The 21,778-nt window shown below is 53.9% G+C and overlaps 1 protein-coding gene across 2 annotated transcripts; it reads right to left on the bottom strand.

Annotated features, from left to right (window-relative positions):
• Positions 1-4,793: 4,793 nt before the first annotated feature.
• Positions 4,794-19,227, bottom strand: NOM1 (nucleolar protein with MIF4G domain 1; the record flags this gene model as incomplete). Of its 2 annotated transcripts, none has more annotated exons than XM_081147458.1 (11): positions 4,794-5,295; positions 5,848-5,957; positions 6,248-6,379; positions 6,796-6,928; positions 8,113-8,234; positions 9,021-9,188; positions 9,959-10,069; positions 11,740-12,063; positions 14,634-14,829; positions 16,045-16,160; positions 18,223-19,227. In XM_081147458.1, 11 exons carry the CDS (start codon positions 19,225-19,227, stop codon positions 5,121-5,123), a joined length of 2,592 nt encoding a protein of 863 aa, XP_081003584.1. In that variant the 3' UTR covers positions 4,794-5,120. The 2 variants fall into 2 exon arrangements, with proteins under 2 accessions (XP_081003584.1, XP_081003583.1); XM_081147457.1 differs by having other exon boundaries at positions 16,045-16,163.
• Between the last annotated feature and the right edge of the window lie 2,551 nt (positions 19,228-21,778).

Here is a 21,778-nt window from a genome sequence, read left to right on the forward strand (position 1 = left end):
GGCCGATCCCACAGCTCTCAAATCCCCCCCTTTCTTGTCACAGGTAAAGAAAACACCGGAATCCTCACATGCATTTTCGGCAGCTTTCAAAACTGTTTGAAAAAACCTGAGAGTTTTCCCAGAAGCCGCCAGGGGAGTCACCAGCTGCCCCAGTCTCTGGTGGCTGCCCCCAGGGCTTCTCTCTGCAGGTGGGCCGAGGGTCCCGGGTGTCCCAGCCCCTGCCCTGAGGCCCACGGAGCCGCCCAGGCCCCACCGCCAGCCTGCGGAGGCCTCCAATCTCCTATCTTCATAAAACACAGTAATTTGCTTTTAATGAGAGCCGGTGTTTTCGTTCCCAGTTCTGCTCCCGCTGATAACGTGTGGGAGGCCTTCCCAGCAGGTTAAACCACTGTGACCTTCATAATCAGAGAACAGAAACAAATTATATTTACTCATAAATGTTACCGAGTCTCCAGGGCCCAGCTGCCTCCTATCGCAGATGCTGTGATAATATCCCACTTTTATCAGTCCTCCGGAGGGCAGGTAACAAAGTACTTTATTATTCCACCCGGAAAGGCAGGTAGGGAGCCCGCAGGCTGGAGGCCCTTCCCACTGAGGCGTCCACCACAGGGAGGGCTCAGGAGGCAGGTGAGAAACAGGACTCCCTGCCAGTCGCCCCCTTGGGTGCCCTGAGAGCCCAGAGCCTTCAGAACTGGTTGGAGAGGAGGGTAGGCAGGCTCCTGGCTTCCCTGAGTCTTGACTGAACAGATGCTGTGCAGTGAGTGACATGGGACCCTCTGCCCACCCTCAGGGGACAAGTCAGAGGCCTGGCTCCCCTTGACCCGGCCGCATCTGATCTCCAGGGGAGGCAGCGAGATTATTCTCTACTGACTGTCCCACGGGGATCCGTGCCTCACACACTTCCCTACCCCTCGGGGAGCTTCCGTTTCCCTGCAAGATTCTCAGCTCAGCCAGGCACCAGCAATGGGAGGCCACCCGGGAGGGGCTGGGGCCGCTGGTGTCTAAGAAAGTGCAGCCTCTGGATTCCTCCAGGCCCCGCAGTAAAGCAGCCCACTGTGGGGAACAAGGCCAGGGAGGGGCGGCCCCAGAAGGCAATGAGGGCAGAATGGGATTCCTCCCTCCACACTCCCGACAACACAGCCAAGGCTCAGGGCTGGGCAGGCGAGACGCTGTTCAGGACAGACAGACTCCTGCCCCTGCAGAGCTGCGCCAACAGGGCGAGGCTCCCGGTTCATTCTCACACAGGCCCAGCTCCCAAAGTCCACCTGGACTGAGGATCCTCTATTTCCCAGTTCTGGGAGAATCTTCAGTGGTTTGTGAGGAGCACCAGTGTCCAGGCCCGGGCAGGACAGCAGGGCAGGGCCGGGCCGGGTGGACATCCCCAGCCCTCTGCTGGCCCAGCCCCTGCGGTCCCTCGCCCTCAAGGCCTCTGTGGCTGATTAGTCCCACAGCCGCTGAAGTGGAAACGCAGACGCCGTCTGGCCTATTAAACCTGATTGAGGAAACAGAGGGGGCTTTCAAATTCGATGGTCCATTTGAGTCGAGAAGCACAAGGGCGCTTACGACGCCTGCGTGGTCCTCACCCGCCAGCCGGCCTCACGGAAATGTGCTTCAACGCTAATCGGAAGTCAGAGGGCAGGGATCAAATAAATCTCAAATAATCACGTTGTATTTCTGAGGGCTGAAATAGGTGTGTTTTATGCCCCAGACATGTGAGTCAGCATCGCGGCCCTTGGTGAGCCCAGGACAAGCACTCCCGAAGCTGTGGTTACAGTGTATCATTTCTGCATCTCCTCTGATAACCACACCCCTGGGCACATCTGCACAGTCGACTCCAGGAAAACACAGGTCTGGCTGAGGCTGGAGAAACAAAGTAACAACCACACTAGACCTAACCTCAGCCCTCAGTGTCCACCAGGCCCCCTCCGCCCGTGACTCTGAGGTCGGGAGCTGGCCTGGCCCTCAGGGCCGCGGCTCATTCCGAGCTATTTTGCAAGCCGTGCTTTAGTTTCATTAAGGCTAATTTTCTCAGACAGTTAAACCGCCCTGGATTATCCACCAGCTGCCAGGAGTTAGGCGGTAGATACTAAGTAGCACAAGCCCTGGGGATGACCCTCCTGCCGGGTGTGGGGGGGGGCTTGAGTATAGAGACCCTCCTTCTGCTCAGGGAGAGGCAGCCAGGCTCTGCTCCCCTGGATCTTACGGGAACCTGCCTGGTGACTAACACAGCACTCGGGACTTTGAAGGACACAACTCCTTAGAGGTCGTAAACCCAGAATCAGAAGTGCCCTATTCCTGCCAGTGTTGGGCTGTCAGCAGAACTGATTAGCATGCTTTTGATCTCTTTGGCCAAGTTATTGATAAAAATATGGGGAGGCATGCCCTGGCTGGTATGGATCAGCATCATACCCCCGACAGGTAGGAGACCAGGCCACCGGCCTGGCAGGGCCGAGAAGCGGTGCTCCCCGGATGCCCCCATGCCTAGCCTGGCGTTGCCTGCTGAGAACACATCCTTGCAGGTGCCAAGGCCAATGGCGGTGATTCTGGCTCCCTCATCACCACCCCACCGTCTAAACCGGCTAGTTTGGTCTTTTCTGGGAAAAGCAGAGAGGGGGACAGGAATGCAGCTCACAATGGAGGAGAAACGACGGAATTAGAAAATGAGCATTGGGCAACTGCCAGGCAGTGACTGATTCTCACAGGATTGTCAGGGCTGCCTGAGCCACAGGTAAAATATTGGTGAACAGGAAACCCACATTTTGCCACATTTCCCCCCTTGTAAAATATCCTGGACTTGTGGTGATTAATTGCCCTTAAGAATGACAAAGATGCCCTGGCTGCTGTGGCTCAGCGGTTGAGCACCATCCCATGCACCAAGAGGTCACTGGTTCGACTCCCGGTCAGGGCACATGCCCGGGTTGCGGGCTCGATCCCCAGTGGGGGCGTGCAGTAGGTAGCTGATCGATGTTTCTCTCATCAGTATTTCTTCTTTTTTGTTAATTCTCACCCGAGGATATTTTGTTCATTGGTTTTTAGAGATAGAGTGAAGGGAGAGAGGGAGGGTGGGGGGCTAGAGAGAGAGAAATATTGATGTGAGAGAGACACATCCATTGGTTGCCTGCTAAACGTGCCCTGACCAGGGCAGGGGATCGAACTCGCAACCCAGGTACATGCCCCTTGACCGGAGGTTAAACCTGAAACCCTTCTCTGTGTGGGCCAGTGCTCTGACCACCGAGTCACTGGCCAGGGCTGTAGAGGATAACTTTTAAAGAGCTTTTAACCATTTTTACTCAGACCAGAGCCGAATCCCTTCCTTCCTGGGTCTGTGTTTCACTCCTCCCTGTGGCAGGTGTCAGGTCCATGCTCTGGACACGGGGGCTGGTGGGGCAGCAGCCAGGTGAGTTGGCCGCCAAGCAGACGGTCACAGGAGATGAGGAGAGGGGTGGAGAGCTGGCCCCCTGGAGCAGGAATAAAGGCAGGGACCACACTGGGGTAGCCAGTCTTCTTTGGAAACCTCACTCCACACCTGGGGGTGTAGGGTGGGAAAGCGTCGACCTGATAACCTGCAGAGGTCAGTGCCCATATATCCTTGTCTGGACATGCTCAAGGTCAAATTGCTCAGCTCCGGGAGCCCCTGGACACACGAGGCATTGTTTTCCGAGCACACAGCCCTTGGTGTTCTTGAGGTCACCTCAGAACATTCAGAGCCGTCCCCATTTCCCTTTCATCGCCTTATCAAGCAAACACCATTTCTCACCATTTATCCAGCCTCCTCAGGTAAACGTCACTTGTGAACGGGCCCTTCCCACCAGCCCTGTGAGCCCCGCGCAGGGTATGAACGTCAGGTGAGAGAAGGCACAGCTCCGTTCCCAGGCGGCATCACCTCCCAGGAGAACCCAAGTCCCACCAACCTCCTGTGACGCCCTCTGCATCCGCCGTAACACAGCCCAACCCTTCAAGCTCAGACACCAGGCTCCCAGCGTGAAACCGCCTCCACAGTCACAGAACTGCTGAGCCTGGGGTTGATTCCAGACTCCCAACGCCAGGTTCCAAACCTGTTTCCAGCTCCTTCCTAGGCTCCGCCATCTCGTGGTTGGAGCCGCCCTGTGTTCTGCTCTTGGCCCCACTTCCTCACGGCACTCACCCCCCTCCAGGGTCCTTAGGCTGCATCGAGAGCTGGTGGGTCTGTGCCCCTACCCCGACCTCCGCAGCTCCACGGAGCCAGATCCTGACGTTGATGAAAGCACCACCGTCCTGGGCAGCTCCCCAAACTCCCTTCCATCCCCCTCCACCTCTTCACTTATTCTATACACACATCTTGGAGACTTTTCACAACTGAAGGTGACATTTAACGCAGGTTGGCAGCACTGCAGAGAGGGAAGTGTGTCCTGAGGCTGAGAAACAATGAGGTTTGTGACTGGCAGGCAGCGGGCACAGGACACACCCTCCTTCAGACTCAGCAGGTGGGCGAGTCTCGCTGGGCACATACAGGTTCCTGGTGGGTGGCTGTCCTGCTGGATTCCTGTCACCCCACCCCAGGTCCCAGCTCAGCATGAGCCCCGGGAGGTCCCTAAACATTGTTTAGGAAAGTGCATCATGACCTGCCATAGACGGTGTAAGTGACCAGCAGACACAGGGAGGACATCCCAACGTGTCACAGCCTCAGTGGAGGGACGGGAACACCCCACAGGCACTACACGCCCGACGTTGGCTCAACTCACGGTGATCGCTGACTTTCCCAGGACACTTGATTCCAGGTACTTAATCAGTTAATTAGGCACCACATTTAACTAACGGTTTCTGAACTTTTAACCAATGTGTAAGAAAAAACCGTGTCTATTTCTTTGTAACGGCACCCTCTGGTGGCCCACCTTGTCTGTGAAAAACAAGCTCCGGGCACCGTGTACACACCTGCACACCAGAACACTGTCCAGTCTCTGCCCACACAAACACACACACAAATGGTTTACAGCACAAACACAACATAACCTTGCATCAAAAACTGTATCAAAATACAATATTTTAAATACGACAGACTAGGATACGGCTCTCCTAGCTATTACAGTCAGCAGAGTAACAGGCCTTTGGGTTCAGAAAGGGCGCCCGGCAGACAACCCTCCCTACATTCTCAGCGAGGCCCTCCCCTGCAGGGCCTTGGTGGCGAGCTCGGCCCTCTCCCGCAGCGCACTGGCCTCCTCGGCACTGCAGTGCGCCCCCGCACTCTTCAGCAGGAAGTGGCTGATGAAGAGCTTCAGACCCTCGCGCAGCATGCCCAGCTTTGGGTTGTCCGACACCCTGGAAAGGAATCGTACCACTGTTAGGCATGGTCATCTACCTAGGTCTCTAGGAGGCTCGGAAGGGGAGACAGAACCTAGTTTCTTTTAAAAAGAGACTTCTCACACTGGCTGGTGCGGCTCAGGCGCAGTGTCGTCCCCTACACCAAAAAGTGGAGGGCTTGATTCCTGGTCAGGGCACGTACCCAGGTCGCAGGTTCGATCCCCAGTTGGGGCACACGTGGGAGGCAACCAATCGATGTCTCTCATATCAACGTTTCTCTCTCCCCCCCCCCCTCCCTCCCTTGCCTCCTCTCTCAAATAATAAACAATAGAGAATTCTCAATGAAGAACTTAACATATCCTATTTGCTAAAAATCATTATTAGTTTGCTATTAGACAGGTTTCCTGTTCCTGAAATCTAATGTATGACACACTAGCTTAATATGAAAACGGAAAATGATTTAAGCTGCAGACAAAGTACTGTAACAGCCTTGCTCTTACGAATCGACGCCAGAGAAAATAGCTCCCTCCATCACTTCCCCACGCTGCACCGAGCCGGCTGGGAGCATACCTTGTGAAAATTAGACCAAGGTCCTCAACTTCTGTTTCCATTAACAGCATGTGTAGCACTTTCCGTAAAAAGTGGACTCTGGGTTTATCCAATTCGCTGAATTCAACCACCTAACGGAGTCAGGACAGAAAGGGGGAAAATTACATTTATTTAGCCAACTTTTTCAATAATTTCTAAATATAGTTAGAGTAAAAAAACGACCCCCCTTTAAATAAGGCGATGTCCAGGTTTATAAAATGACCAGTGCTTGCAAGGATGTGGGGCCACAAGGGTGTCCAACAGGCCTTCAACTTCTAGAACTGAGCGAGTTGGAGGTAAGATGTACTGTTTTGAGGTCCCAAATACGAACAATTCTGCCACCATTTTCACTGCTTTTAGTAATTTCATCTATTATACAAACCTTTAAAATGGAAAGTGGGAGGGATTTGGTCTTCAACAAGTGGGCCACCAGGTGCACCAGATTGGAGAAGTTGCTGGCCGGCAAGCTCTCTAAGTCTCGAAACTTGTCCCATATGCTGAACTGGAACGTCATCTACCGTAAGGGCGAAGAAGAAAAGCAGTTTAAGTGCAGGATTATCAGAATCAGCGACGGAGTCACCACCTGAAGGTCCTCTTCCTGTTCGCTCGCGGGCAGCCTCCTATAACTGAAGACCCGAGGACAACCACACCGTCCTCCTGACAGCAGCATACAGGTGCAGCCGCACGCGGGTCCCTCATGTTGGCAGGGACGCTAGGGAAGGACAGCAGTGCTGCATGAGAGGCACTCTGCCGGTTACCAGCCGTGACAGGCCCTCCCATGACCAGAAGGTGACATGGTGGACACGGCTCCAGCTGTGCCCAGCTGCTCTCCCTGGGCCCTGACTCAGGACACCACCCGAGACGGGCCGAGCCAGAGAGAACGCCTAGAGGACAGTGGAGCGGGGACCTGCTGGCCTTCTAACCCATTACCTGGAACCTCCTCTCATAGCCGCAGAACTTGCCGGCCAGGAAGGCGTAGAAAGGGTTGTACGTCTTCTCCTGAAGGCAGCAATCCATGAGCACGTGGACGACCTCCCGCTCCTGCTGATCCTTGAGGCCAAGCCTGCAAAACACAAGCAGCAGCCTTGAGGAAATCTCCAATTTACTAAATCTCAACAGGTGTTAGGCAGAGATCTTTCCAGGGCCACGCCTGTCTGGCAGTTTGGTTAAAATGCAGCCAAGCAGCCCTGGCCAGTGTGGTACACTGGAGGGTTGTGGGTTCGATTCCCAGTCAAGGGCATGTATCTGGGTTGCAGGTTCGATCCCTAGCCCTGGTTGGGGTGTGCGCAGAAGGCAACCAATCAATGTGTCTCTCTCACATCCATGTTTCTCTCTCTCCTCCCTCCCCCCACGCCACTCTCTAAGAATCAATGGAAAAATATCCTCAGGAGAGGATTAACAAAAAAACAAAAACAAAAACAAAAAGGGAGCCCAGCAGAAGAGGTGGGGTAACGAGACAGAAGCAACAGGCCCAGCCGTCCCCAGCTTCTCTGGCCAGAGAATAGTGGAGGCAACACTATTCTGAGTCCTGTGCCAGCTACGAAGGCCTGTAACTGGTTCCGAAGCAACAAGAAATAGGACAAGCACTCGACTGTGGGCCCCGAGTCAGGTTCCTGCCATCACCCCACTTCCCACAGTAAAACACTTCCTTCTAGTGTGGGGCTGAGACTGGACAAGTGGCTAGTCCTGTAATAAATAGTTCCCTCTATTTCACTCTGAATTTGAAGCAAATGAGGAAAATTACTATCAGATATGTTTACAGTACCTTGTAAAAGTACACAGGCACTTAAAAAAAAAAAAGTCTTTATTGATTTCAGAGAGAGGAAGGGAGAGGGAGAGAGAGAGAAACATCAATGATGAGAGTTATTGATCGGCTGCCTCCTGCCCGCCCCGCACTGGGGATCAAGCCCACAACCCGGGCCTGTGCCCTGACTGGGAATTGAACCATGACCTCCTGGACCCTAGGTTGATGCTCAACTGCTGAGCCACGCCAGCCAGGTCACAGGCACTTTTGAAACCTTATTGCAACTAACTATAAAACTATAACAGGCAGTTTAAATTTAGAATTAGAAAGATATCTTTAGTCTGAAGAAATGCCAGCAGGTCAACTAACAGTTTAAATGAGCCCAGATGCTGAGTCCAGGGGAGGAACGGCCGGCCCGGCAGCCTGACCCCACACGCAGCCTCAGCTCCACTTTCTCCCTCGACATCAGTTCAATAGGGTCCAGCGTACACACAAATGCTCACTTTAGAAGCTTCTCAAATGCGTCCAGGAAATCTTCACTGGTCATAATTGTACAAAATATGTTTCTCCTGACATCGGTGTTCATCCTCTGCTTGCGGGCAAGCTCCAGCATCTTCGCGCTAACCTGCAAAGAGGGACAACAGTTCTAATAAGATCTGTGACTTTGGTTTAGTCATGGTCACTAGAGTTAGGTTTCTAAAAACATGTATATCACTTTGTGGCTTGCCCTAAGCATAACTGTAAATTGCGGTACATATATGTAAATGCACCTTTATTCTTGAGCAACTCCCCAGGGATAGAATCCAAGAAGGACAGAGCAAGCCCAGGTGGAGAACACTGCTGGATGTGGGAGGCCTCTTGTGGCCATCGGCCTCTCAGCCTGAGCCACAAGGAAATAAGACAGAGGCAAGTGGTCACAGCCAGGAGAGGCAGCACCATGAAGTGTGAAAGTGTTACAGGGAATCCTGGGATAGGAAAAGGGCATTAGGGGAAAAAAGAAACTGAATAACAGATGGACTTGTAATAAAACACAAAGTTAAGTGCACAGAATTGTGCCAATCTGAGACCCAGTTTAATGCCCAGTGGCCACATATACTGGGAGCAATGTGCCTGTCTCAAGAGCTGGTCTGTCTGCAACAGTGTTGGTGATCTGTGCCCTCACCCAGTCAGCTTGTAACTCTTTTATGTAATGTTTTGGGACTTGAAACAAATCCTTTACAAAGTAACAATAGAAATGGAATTAAACTGCATTGCAAAACAGTAGCAATTTCTACAAGGTCCTCAAATGGTCCATGTCTGCCCATCTCAATAACATCCAAAAAAGAGTAAGGTGGCCACTCCAGGAGAGCCATAGTGAGGTGCAGTGGGGACACAGCAACACGTGCAGTAGCAGTGAGCACAGGTCACATACTGTGCCTGTAAGCGGCTTCTGCGGTGCCTTCTGCTGACTGCTGTCGATCATTGGGGCCCCACTCCAGGCGGACCCCACTATCCACCAGCGCCCAGTCTGCTCAGCATTCAGGACGCTGTCCCAGGACACACGCAGTTGAGATTCTGTGCCCGAGCCGGCACCGCGTATCTGCCGGAAGGAAAAAAAGCTGGTGAAAAGCTATACCTGGGCCAGTCTGCCCACCAACCCTCACCCCCCACCTTCTCTGTTTCTGATGATGGCATTTCTGCTGCATGCACACTGTGATGCACACTGACAGCTGGGATGTCACCGTCTGGAATAATGCCAGGTATGAGGCATTCTCCCAGGATATGAGTCTGAGGCCTGTGGGTCCATCCCCCCAAATATGCTGTCTCTGGAAAGTCGCCACAGCAGGGGAAGAGGCTCGGGCTCAGAGGCCACAAGGGAAGCTGTTGGTGGTGGGAGCCATCTGGCTGGTGGTGGGAACGTGACCAAGAGGGGCCTGGGATCTGCTGGAGTCAGTGATTCTGGATCTGACTAAAGATAGGGCAGAGGACTCGCCCTGACTGGGGAGGGTAGTGGGTCTCAGCTGATATTAAAATACCTGGGGAGCCTAAACAGACAATCCCCTCTCCTCCCGAGCCAATGCCTATGGTCCAGGTGGGGACCCTTCCAAAACGGTCAGAAGGTTCTACTGTGATTCTGCTTCGCAGCCAAGTCCAGCACCACAGGCCAAGCGTAGGGATGCTTGACTCACGCGAACCCCTGCACACGGGTCACTCACTGGGTCTCACCACAGAAACAATTGCCATCCGATCCCCTGGAACTCTTACTGACCAGGCAGGGCACCTGAGTCAGCTCCAACCACCTTCCAGACTTTCATGGTGGTTCATGATGACACCGAGGTTCAAAAACAATTAGAAGTAGGAGTGACTCACCAAGGCTCTTTGCAATTTCCTTAGTTTCTCTACAGGCTCAGGGTCATAGCCCGGAATCTTCCGCATGTCATTGTTCTTCAGGGCCAACATCGTCTCCAGCATAAAGCGAATCTTAAAAGTAAAAACAAGAGAGAGAGGGATCCATCATTTCAAACTGTCTACACAACTGACCCTTCACTTTCGGAGCTCTGTGCACGTGGCCATCACTGCAGGTAAACCAGAAGGTCTCGGGCAGACTGTCCCCAGCTAAGCATCTGCAGTATTTTAATATAAACCCGGCCTTGACCACTACCCACAGATCCTCCGTTCCCTCTCCGGCTCCCCTCCCAGCACTCTTCCTTCCAGGCCCTGTGCTCTGAGTCACCCCTCCTCTCCACTACAGTTGCCATTCCTTCCTACTCCTGGCCTTTTTACCTTTTCAATTTTTAAATTGAAAATAATGTCATACTTAGAAAAAAGCTGCAAGAATAGTAGAGATTTCCCAGATAACTTTTTCTGAAGTTTCTCCAAACACTGACTTTTTGTTGACATAATTCACATACCATAAACTCACCCATTTGAAGTGTGCACTTAGTCTATTCAGGGTTGTGCAACTATCTCTACAACTTAAAAACATTTTCACCAACCCCCAAAAAGAAGCTCCAAACACATGAACAGCCAGGCCCCGATTCCTCCAGCCCCCATGCCTTAGGCAGCCAGGCGTGTGCTTCCTGTCTTTTCAGACATCTGTGGTTTAAACTTGACCTCTGGGCATTCAGCATGGGGGCAACTTCTCCAGAACACTCCGGCCTGGCTCCCTCAACCTTCCTCCTGCTCTTCCTCCCCCATGTATGACTATCGGTGCTCCGTAACCCTGAGGCTCCCACCTCATGGCCTTAGGACCTCCTCAGGGGGCTCAGACTACACCTCGTCCCAGGGAACCCAGGGACCATCACTTCAGGATTTCAGAAACGAGCCAGTCTTCCCTGTTGGGCCTGTGTCTCCTCCTGGGTGTACTGCTGCCCACTAAAGGCCCAAGTTGAGAGCATGGACAGCCCCGCCCCCTCCCCTCCTCCATCCCATCCTTCCCTCCCGCAGCACCACACCTGGTCAGTCCTAACTCCTACACCCACGTCCACTTCAACTGAGCTAACCCTCCCCACCACCTCTGACCCCTACAGGGCATCTCCCCGCCTGACCACCTCCATCTTCTCCACTGTAGCCACAGTTACCACTAGCATGGTCACTTCCATGTCATTCCCCCACTCAGAGCCCTTCAGGAGCCTTCAGGATAAAAGCCCAAGTCTTTGCAACGGTCTCTGCCCTGCTCACCTGTGGGCCCCACATGAACCCTCTTCCTGCTCCTCACACCTCCCTAGGGGCTTCCCTCACCCTCCCATATCTCTGAATCTGTAGAACAGGAAACAGGTAGGAGCCATGATCAGCCCTGTTTTCTAGAAGGAGAAACTGAGGCTTGGAAGATTCGGGTCATGTCGCTGTCCAATGGCTGAGCCAGAACTCCAGGTGGGCTGGCACCTGAGCCCCAAGCCCATGGCCCTACCTCAGTAAGCACTTTCTGAACAGATGAGTGTTAAATAAATCGATCCTTAAACTCACAAAATACCCGAGTTCTTGGTAAAGAAACAAGGTTCATTCACATATTAAATATAAAACTATCCAATCACAGGAGCAGAAAAGATTACTAGGAAGTGAAATGTGATATTTACCCACACACTTATTTTACGTGCTGGCCAGTTTCTGAGCATTAGCACCTAGGAAGCAGGTTGAGTGACCCATCGTACCCTGGTCTGGTCCTGGAACTTGCCACCTGCCCCACTGGCTTTGGCCTGTGTCTCTGCGATCAGCTCCTTAAGTGACAAAGCATCGTCTTTTCTCAACGAAAAGCCCACATTTTTCAGCATTAACAGGATCAGTTCTATGTCTTTCTCTGTGAAAGTTCCAATAAGTTTTTTCAGAATGTCAAAGATGAGGAGAGACTGAACCACGTGGAAGTTGTACAAATGGGCGATGATGGTGAACAGGTTGTCACACTCTTTGCCTTCGCCTCCCTTTTTATAGATGTCATCAAACTTCCTCACCACGGCCTCCAGAAAGTGAGCTCCAACCTGGAAAAGGAAACAGACCAAACATCATTGCAAAAAGGCAACAATCGTGCTGGCCAGTTACTCTCAGGGATCCTTCTTTTCAACAAACTTGAATGTTTACGTTGAAAGAGTCTGTGCTTTTAAAAATTAATGCATAAACATACACATGGTAGGGTGTATACTACAACAAGGCATACGCTTTAAAACCCCAAGTCTGAGTGCACAGTATTTATACATGAGACCACGGACTGGTGAACAACAGCACAGAGCATCCGCCACAGCACTCGACCCTCCCCGGTGAGTACACCCTCTCGTCTTCTAAATCAAGGTGGTTCCAGCAGCCATCTGGATCCTCGGAAAATGAAGACAATGTTAGAGACATTCAGAAGGCATCCCGTCTGTCATGCTGCACCACTAACAGCGCTCGTTCTGAAGCACAGGCTGAGACTGGAGGAGGCAGAAGCAGGATGGTGCTGGTCTGGAGTGACACTGATGGTACAGTCGGGAAGTGAGACCTGCACAATCACAGCCAGGCCAGACCAGGGAAGAAAGACTGGGCACAAGAGAGACCTAGTGACATACCAGCAGGTGTGACCAGCCACTCAGCCACTGGATGTGAAAAATTAAGCTCTGGGGAACTGGAAACCTAGGAGGAAGAGCAGGTTAGCAGGGGCTGGTTAAAGTGTGGGTGCAGGTGAGCTCGATCAGACAGGTTAAGAGTATAACAGGCATCTGTCATTGCCAAAGTGCAAAAACTAAATGCTGGACTCCAGAGAAGGGCACAGATGGGCAGGAGGGAATGATAACCTCACAGAGGTTGTTTCTGAGAGACCGGGGATGATATTCCTTAGTTAATAAATAAATTTAAACTGTAAACTCCCCATTCGAGCCCCTTCACTAAAGATCGACCTGAAGAACACACTATGACCACAATATTATGTTCAAATACAACTTAAAAAAGAGAAATCAGAATCCTGCAGACATCAAGAAAAATTCAAGCATAAAATACACTCAGGTATGTTTTCAACACACAAATGTAATTACTTAATTAGACAAAAATTTCTCAAATTTTAAATCTATTAATGTCTTCAAAATAAAATATAACTTAGTATAGCATTTAAAAATAGCAACACCATTCATGTTGAAGTTATTTAAGACCATACATGAACTCTGACTTAAAATTTTAACACAAATATGCAGAGACCTGATGTCTGATTTCTAAATGACTCAGGAGCCACTTGGTGACTGATGCCATGGGCTTCATGGCACTCTAGACGTTCCTGTCTCCACAGAACTGGAGTTTAATGGAGCTCACTGTTCTGGCACACGTTTCAGGGGATGGCATTAGCTGAAGCATCATAATGACTTCCCTGGAACAAGTCATTTCTGGTGTCCTTCATGCCATTAGTGAAGGTTTAGTGAGAAGTGGACCAATAACCTCACGTTTCCAAGTCCAGTGAATTCCTGACATGCTGTAGGTGGTGAGGGTCTATGGCTTTTACTACAACTCCATGAAATTCTGTCTAGGCAAAAACCATTTGGTTATAGGGGATCCTAGTCTGACACAGGAGGACTGGGGGGGAAGGGGGGGCTAGGAAAGCCCTGGAACAGCACCAAGCTGGGAACACAGGGCACAAGAAACAGCACCCATGACTCCATCACACTGCAGGGAAGAGCGGGACTCGGTGGCATGTGTGAGGATGAGTGTCGCTCTCAGGCATAAAATCCTTACTTCAGAAGACTGACGCCCTAAGCAGCTGATGCCTGCAGAGCCAGGAGTTGCAGAGCCAGGGGTCCTGGGGCCTGTGCCTGTCCTCTGTCCCCACCCCCAGTGCCCAGTATGTTCTACACTTTCCACCTGTCATACAAAAAGTAACCATAATGACCATAATGAGCACTTATCCAGGCTCCTGAATTAGACCTGTTCCTTCAAAAACCCTGGGATCAGCTCCATGGAGGGAGCAGATACTGACTGGGAAGGTCATGATCTCATCGTAGGGGCCTCCCTGATGCTAACCCAGAAAGAGGGTCATGGAGCAAGGACAAAGTGCAGAAGAGGTGCAGGCTGGGGACAAGTACATTTGGGGCCCCTACTAGGCACCAGCGTCATGCAGGAGCCCTACCTGCCGTCTGGCAGAGAGCCCCCCCTCCCCCAGGAAAAGCAGCCCCGCATGGACACGGCACCGAGGTCTGGGCTGCCTGCTGGCTCCAAGCCTAGGCCCTGTCACCGTCTCCTCACTGCAGGGCCAGCTTTACTCGGCATCCTGGTGGTGGTCTTACTTATGAAAAAATGGTCTTCCACCCAGTGCAAACACCTCGGTGGTAAGACCACACCCCCTGGCACCTCTGAAAGTCTGAAATAAGTCAGCGTTTAAGAGGGAAACAACAGGAAGCAAGTCTGAGATGTCAGCGCAGAAGATAAACTAATAAATAACACAGACATGTTAGGATGGACTTAACACAAAGGCAACAGTTTACCACAATCAAGCATTTGCTGGATGTGGTTAGAATATGACATAGATGGAGCTGTGTTGTGCCGTCTCTGGCTGGGCACTAAAGCAACCACGGTTCAGACGCCGCTGCAGCCCTACCTCTGTCCCCACGGTGCGGTGCAGGATGCTGACAAGGAGCACGTGCTCCATCACCAGCCGACTGGGCATGGCCATGCCCGGAGCACAGGCGCTCACGAGGATGCCGGTCAGCGTGTCGTTCATGTCCTTCCTGCTGTGGGCCATGTACAGCTCCTCCAGCTGCCCGCTTATGGAGGCCATGTTCGGCTCACTCAGCCTGCAGGCAGGAGTAAAGACAGAGAGGCAGCGACATTTCACATTAGGAAGTACTTTTTAGGTCAATTTAAAAAAAAGGAAAAGCTATCAATGCTGCCAATGTCCACGTCCTGCTTTATGTATATCCTGCCTCACAAACAATCCTTACCTTGCCCCAGTAACCCATCCTATGCTACGCAGGACAGTCCTCTGGAGCCCTGTGATACTGTAACTGCCATCTTCCCAGCTGGAATACAGCCACAGTGAGGGACACACAGAATCCCCCTTAAGACCAGAGATGGAGCTATGGATGCTGCATGAATGCCCTGGCCCAATGCCCCAGGGAACGATCCTTGCACGTCAGTATGTGCCACTGGGAAAAATCCCAACTCCCCATTTTTCTGCTGACATAAAAATCTTGCACTCCTGCCCTGGCCAGTTTTGCTCAGTGGTTAGAGTGTTGGCCCACAGACTGAAGAGTTCCGGGTTCAATTTGGGCCAAGGGCGTGACCTCGGTTGCAGGTTCATCTCCAGCCCTAGTCTGGGTGCATGTGATCCGACGTGTCTCTCTCACACCAATGTTCCCCCCCCCCCCCACTTCCACGTTCTCTGAAAAGCAATAGAAAAAATATCCTTGGGTAATGACTTAAAAATCTTGCGCTCCTGAGCACAGAGGAAAGGCATCCAGCTTCCAGGGTGGGAGGGAAGGATGCACATGCACACAGAAGCTATGCGTTGCACCTGTGCTCACCCTGAACATTAGAAAAAATTTTAAAAACAATGGGGGGGGGGGTTGACCACAAGGGGTAGCAGGAGAGCTGTGTGGTGCTGGGCCAGGTCCATCTTGACTGTGGATGACGCTACAGAGCTGCACACACGTGGACAGGGTGAAGGAGCTCCGGGATGGAGGACCACGCTCCTGACCAGAGGGCCACCTTGGGCCTCTCTGCAGGGAGGAGGGCCAGTCCTGCTGTCCCTGCTTCTGGGTGGTCTCAAAATAACTACGTGGGTACCTGCGTGGCTTTCAAGCTCTGAAGGGCTCAATGTACCAAAGAGAAAAGGTGGGCATCCTGCTCGTCCGGGTCTGGGTCTGGCTGCATCAAGACGAGAACAGAAAGGAGCCAATCAGCTGCCACAGCCCCGCCCCTTCATTGTGTTTTAATTCCTGGACAGTCTCTATATTTTTGGAGAGCAGACCATTTCTTTAAATGACAACGTAACAGGGTTCGGAAGTTACCTGTTAATTAGACCTTGGACATGCTTCCTTAGCCTCTCCCTCTCTTCTCTCTTCTGAGCGTCCACTGTCTCCTCAGTGCGCCGCACGTGAGGGGGGATGTACTTTTCACCAAGACTCTGCTGAAAAGGACAGAAATAAATTACAAAACTCCATACTGTGGGCTTACCATTTGTGGTGATGTCAATACTTTTCCCCATCCTGTTTTCCCCTGTTGTTCTTTGACCAGGCTGTGTCCCTCTGGGATCTCACAACACAGTACTACATTCTACACTTTGCCCAGCTTTAATTTCCGGGGCTATGGCACAGTGGCACATAAACACCAAATGTACCACCAGTTTTTGGAGGGAAAGTGTCCTAAAATAATATCAAACTTGTTGAAAACTAGTATCTAAATTTACATGCTAAAGTCAAAATCAATCCACTGCTCACTATCTCCTAGATTATCAACTATGAGGATTACAAATCGTGATCACTGACCAACACTCCCTGGACACCTGAGTGACAGGTCTTTAGGAAGCACTGGTAAGCGTGACCCTTGCTGTGAGTTTAAACCTGGTTGGAGAAAGCACACCGATGGACATGGAGACAGTCACTCTTGAAACACCCTTATTTCACACTGCATGTCAATTACCTCAACAGGCTGTGGCAGAAAACTAGGAAGAGTCAAAGACAATGTTCTAAGAGGAACTGCAGCAATAAAGAATTGCTCACAAAGTAATAGGTACAAAGGAACCAGGAAGAGAAGAGAAGGCGGCTCCTTTACCAAAGATGGGAAGAGTCCCTGAGACGCCCGGCATGGACAGGTAAACACCACAGCGAGAAAGTGAGCAAAGGCTTTGCAAGCAGGGTAACAGACTTAGGGGCAGGTGATAAAATACAGCAGCCCCCGTTTTCTGCAGGGGACCCAATCCAAGCCCCATGGATGCCTGAAACTGCAGGCAGTACTAACCTTCACACACAGACCTTGTCACTTAAAGGAAGCACTTTATGGCTTCTTTTTGGCAGATCCAAATTGCCAGCATCACTACACTTACGCTTTGGGGCCATTATAAGTGAAGTAAGAGCTATCTGAACACAAGCAATGCAGAGCAATGCAATGACAACTGATCTGAAAACAGACATTAAGGCTGCTTAGTGACTCAAGGGCCGGTAGCAAAAAATAAATAAAAAATCAGTGATTCCTGGACAGAGCAGGACAGCATGAGATTTCATCACGCTTCTCAGGACATCGTGTCACTGAAACTCATGAACTGTTTCTTCCTGTAACTTTTCATTTATTTATCTTTGGACCACGGTTGACAACAGGTGACAATCCACAGAAAGAAAAACCGTGGATAAGGGGGACCACAGTAATGACAAGAAAACAAGCAATTCCATTGGCTGCCTTCAAGGTGCCTGTTGGGTGAAGCTGGTTTGAAGTGCGGGGGAGCCCGTGCAGGCCTGGACCGCTGTGTCCTGTCCTGGGCTGTAAACTTGATCTTCAACGTGAGACTATCCAAGTGAGTGTTGCAGACTAGCTTAGCATTTTAGACTCCCTCCAGCCCTGGCCAGTGTTGCTTAGTGGTCAGAGCATAGGCCAGAGCACCTAAGGGTCATGGGTTCAATTCCCGGTCAAGGGCATGTACCTGTGTTGCCCTGGTTAAGACGAGTGCAGGAGGCAACCAATGGACGTCTCTCTCTCACACTGACTTCTCTCTCTCTCTCTCCCCCTCCTTCCCTTCCATTATCTCTAAAAAAAAAAAAAAAAAAAAAAATCAATGGAAAAAATATCCTTGAGGGTGAGGATTAGAAGAAAAAAAAAAAAAAAAGACTCCAGGGGCAGTCCGACAGGAAAAGGCCTAGGCGAGGAAAGGGGGGTCAGGAACAAAGTAGGGGGGGTCACAGTCAGGTTTGGAGACTGAGGCAGTAAACACCGAATGGAGACGTCCCCTTAGGACAACCGGCAGGGGTGGCCGTTTAGGCCGTGGGATGAAAGGCCTCTGGAGAGGTCTTCCCTCCTTAACTCTTCATCATGGAAACTTAAAAACATAAAAGTAGACAGAATAACCCACTTACCCACACTCCGCTCAAACACAAACACATCAACGGCAACCCCGTGCCCCACGTTCGGTCCTCGTCATTATTTCGAGGGGCGCCCCAGAGGGCTGAGGCTGCCCCCACAACGCCGGACCCCCGTACCTGGTCCGCTGCGGCAACAGCCGCCGCCGGGGAATTTTCACTCCCTTCCGCGTCCTCCGCAAAACGGACTCTCCGGTTCCTCCCCTTCTCCTTCGCCCTCCCGCCGGCTGGTTCTTCTTCCCGCTTGTCCTCCAGCGCCTCCTGCTCCTGCTCGCTCCGCGCTCCGGCCTCCTGCTCGTCCAGGTCCTCCTGCTCCCCGCTCCCATCCTCGGCGTCGCTGTCCCCGTCGCTCTCGCTGTCCCCGTCGCTCTCCGCCTCCCCGCCGCTGTCCCCGCCGCTGTCCCCGTCGGCCTCGCTGTCCCCGCCGCTGTCGTACAGGCCGCTGCCAGCCCCCGACCCGAGGGCGCCCAGGATGTAGTCGAGCCCGTCGCGGGCGAAGCTGAGCGGCACGGCGCTGGCGTCGCCCCGCCTCCGGCGCTTGCTGAGGCCCAGGCGGCGCTCCAGCTTGCGGATCTCGCGGTCCTCCTCCTCGTTGGCCGCCAGCAGCGCCCGTTTCCGCGCGGCGTGGGCGGCGGCGGCGGGCCTCGTGCCCCCGCGGGCGGCCCTGGCTGGGGGGCGGGCCGGGGCGGCCTCGGCGGGGGCCGCGGGAGGCGGCGGGGCCCGGGGAGGCGGCGGGGCCTGGGGCTCCCGCCCGCCGCGCCCCTCGGCGCCCTCCGCCCGCGGCCCGCCCGCCGCGCCGGCGCCTTCGCCCGGGCCCTGCGCGGGGCCTGCCGTCCTCCGCAGCCGGCGCGCCTTCCGCAGCTGCCGCTTCTCCTTCCTCAGCTCCCTGCGGCTCTTCCTCCCGCCGGGGCGCGCGGCGCGCCGCTCCGCCCGCGGCCCCTCGCGGCCGCCGGGGGGCTGACCCTCCGAGGTCGCCTGCACGAACTCCGCCACCGCGAGCTTCAGCCGCTTCAGGGCCCCCGCCCCGCCGCCCCCAGGCCCGCGCCCGCCTCCCCACTTCCCGCGAACCGGGCGCCGCCGGCAGCCGCCCCGGCCCGAGGCTCCCGAGCCCGTGGACGCCGCCATCTTCCGGATGCACCGACGCTGACTTCCGGCAGAGGCGGGACTTCCGGGCGGAGCGCGGCGCTCCGCGCAGGACGGAGCAGCGTCCCCTGCCGGCGGGAGGGCGGTGGCGCAGGGGGCCGCGCAGCCGCAATGCGTCCGCGCTCAGAAGGCGGCGCGCGGGCGTCGGGGGTGGAGCGCAGAGCTCCGCGCGCCCCTAAAGCCTAAAAACCCCGCGGGTCACGGCAAAGAGGCCCCTTCGCGACCTGCCACGGAAGGAGCCGTGCTCCTCGGCAGGGCGTGAGTCTTCGCGCGCGAGCGCATTTCCCGGCGCGAGCCTCCCCTAGGAAGATGCGTGGTGTGGTTCCTGCGCGCATCCACCAGTAATTACGGGGAATTTCCTGCTCCGCCGGCGGGTCTGAGCCCCGATTCCGCTCAGCCTCCGGCCTTGGGGTCTCCTGCGGGGGGTAGGGGGGGTGCACCGTGCATTCCGCCGGGGAACCAGTGTCCCCAGATCCGTGCCTGTGGGAAGCAGGGCCTCTGCGGACCTAATCAGAGCCGGGAGGCCCCGGACGGGGCGGGTCCTGGCGGCAGGGACACGCATCCTCTAATAGGGGACCTGGGGCCACGCCCGGGGAGAGGGTCGTGTGGCCTGGGACGCGGCGCTGGGGGGCGATCTCCACGCCGAGGAACCAGGGACAGCTGGGCACCTGCAGGCGCCCGGGGAGGCCTGGCCCGGTTTTCTCTTGCACCCCCAGAAGGAGCCCATCCTACCTGCACCCTGATTTCTGGCAGCGAGTGTTTCAGAGGCTGAGGTGGGAGCCCCCGAGGCTGAACGAGCTTTAGTGTGGAGAGTTCTGGTCACTGTCCACCTGCTCTGGTCACTGTCCACCTGCCCGGCCCCTGGAGAGAATCGGCGGGGCAGGAAGGGGTGCCCACTGCAGCCTCCAGTCTGGGGGTGCGGGAGTGCGGGGGGCACTGGCCCGCTCCTGCCTGCGCGGGTGCCTCCCATCCCATGCCCTGGCTGCTGTGGCCCTGGCTGGCTTCTGCCCAGGAGTCCTGGGGACCAGTGTGCGGGGCTGCGCAAGGGAGAGGCAAGAGCAGGGTGACCAAGCCCCCGCCTGCTCTGTCCCCCCCTCCAGTGCCGCAGGTACTCAGCAGCCTTGCCACCCCCCGCCCAAGTCTCTGCAGGGTCCGGCTTCTGTCGTTACACCCTGGGGCCCATGCCTCTCTCATTCAGTGATTTCTCTCCTGCTAATTGAGCAGAGGGCATCAGTCACCCTCACTGCCACCCCACGTAACAGGAGCCAAAGGAACGAAGTCCATGGATTCCCACAGAGTGCTTAGAAGGGCCTGTCACACAGTAGCTGCTCAGTAAATATCAGCACCTTCCCCAGGCCCCCAACCCAAAGTCCCCCCCCCCCAGCCCCTCCCCAGGCATTCAGGGCAGTTGGTGGACAGGACGTTCTGTTTCTCTGGTCCTGGTGAAAGGGCTGGTTGCAAACATAAAGCAGTCCACCACTGTGTGTGCAACAGGGCCAGCGGTAGGGCCAGAACGCCGGTGCATCCCTGCGCGAGTGTGCGTGTGTGCCTGCGTGTGTCTGTGCGTGCAGGAAATGGGTTGGAGAGGTGGCCAGGGCCAGGGCGGAAGGTCTGGCGATTTGCACTTTATTTCATGCTTATTCTGGGAGCACTGGGAACCTGAGAAGTGTTTTAGGTGGACAAGTGGGTAAGAGTGTGGAGGGCAGTGGCCTACATCGATCTGCGTTTGGAAAAGATCTCCCTGCTGGGTGCAGGACTGACCCAGGCGGGGCAGAATTGACGGGCAGACCAAAGGCTGTGGCCTAAGACACTTGTCCCCCGGCCTGGAAAAAACTGTCCGTTGGGGCTTCGTCTGATGGCTCTTTAAAAATAATAGCGTGAATGATCTATTAAGAGTAATATAATATACAATTTAAAGCGTAACCTTGAACTCAGTGTCTTAGTCTGTTCGGGCTGCTGTAACAGACTGTGAGGCTTAAACAGCGGACATTCATTTCCCACTGTCTGGAAGCTGAAGTCCGAGACCAAGCTCCCTGCAGATTCCGTCTGGCGAGGACCCTCATCCTAGTTCACAGATGGAGTCTTCTCGCTGGGTCCTCTCGTGGTGGAAGGGGGGGGAGCTTTCTGGGGTCCCTTCTACATGGGCACTAACCCCATCCATGATGCCTTTGCCCCCATGACCTAGTCACCTTCCAAAGTCCCCACCTCCTGAAACCATCACCTTGGGCATTAAGATTCAACAAATGTCCCTGGCCAGTGTGGCTCAGAAGTTCGAGCATCAGCCAGTGCACCCAAGGGTCACTGGTTTGACTCCCAGTCAAGAGCATGTACCTGGGTTGCAGGTTCCATCCGCAGCCCCAGATGGGGCAGGTGTGTAGGAGGCAACCAATCAATGTCTCTCTCTCACATTGATGTCTCTCTTTCCTCCCCACTCCCTTCCTCTCTCTCTAAAAAAATCAATGGGAAAAAATAGATTCAACATATGAATTTGGGGGACACAGCATTCAGCCCCCAGCATTCAGCCCATAACACT

This window comes from Miniopterus schreibersii (genome assembly GCF_964146895.1).
Source record: "Miniopterus schreibersii genome assembly, chromosome: 9".
NCBI classification, from domain to species: domain Eukaryota; kingdom Metazoa; phylum Chordata; class Mammalia; order Chiroptera; family Miniopteridae; genus Miniopterus; species Miniopterus schreibersii.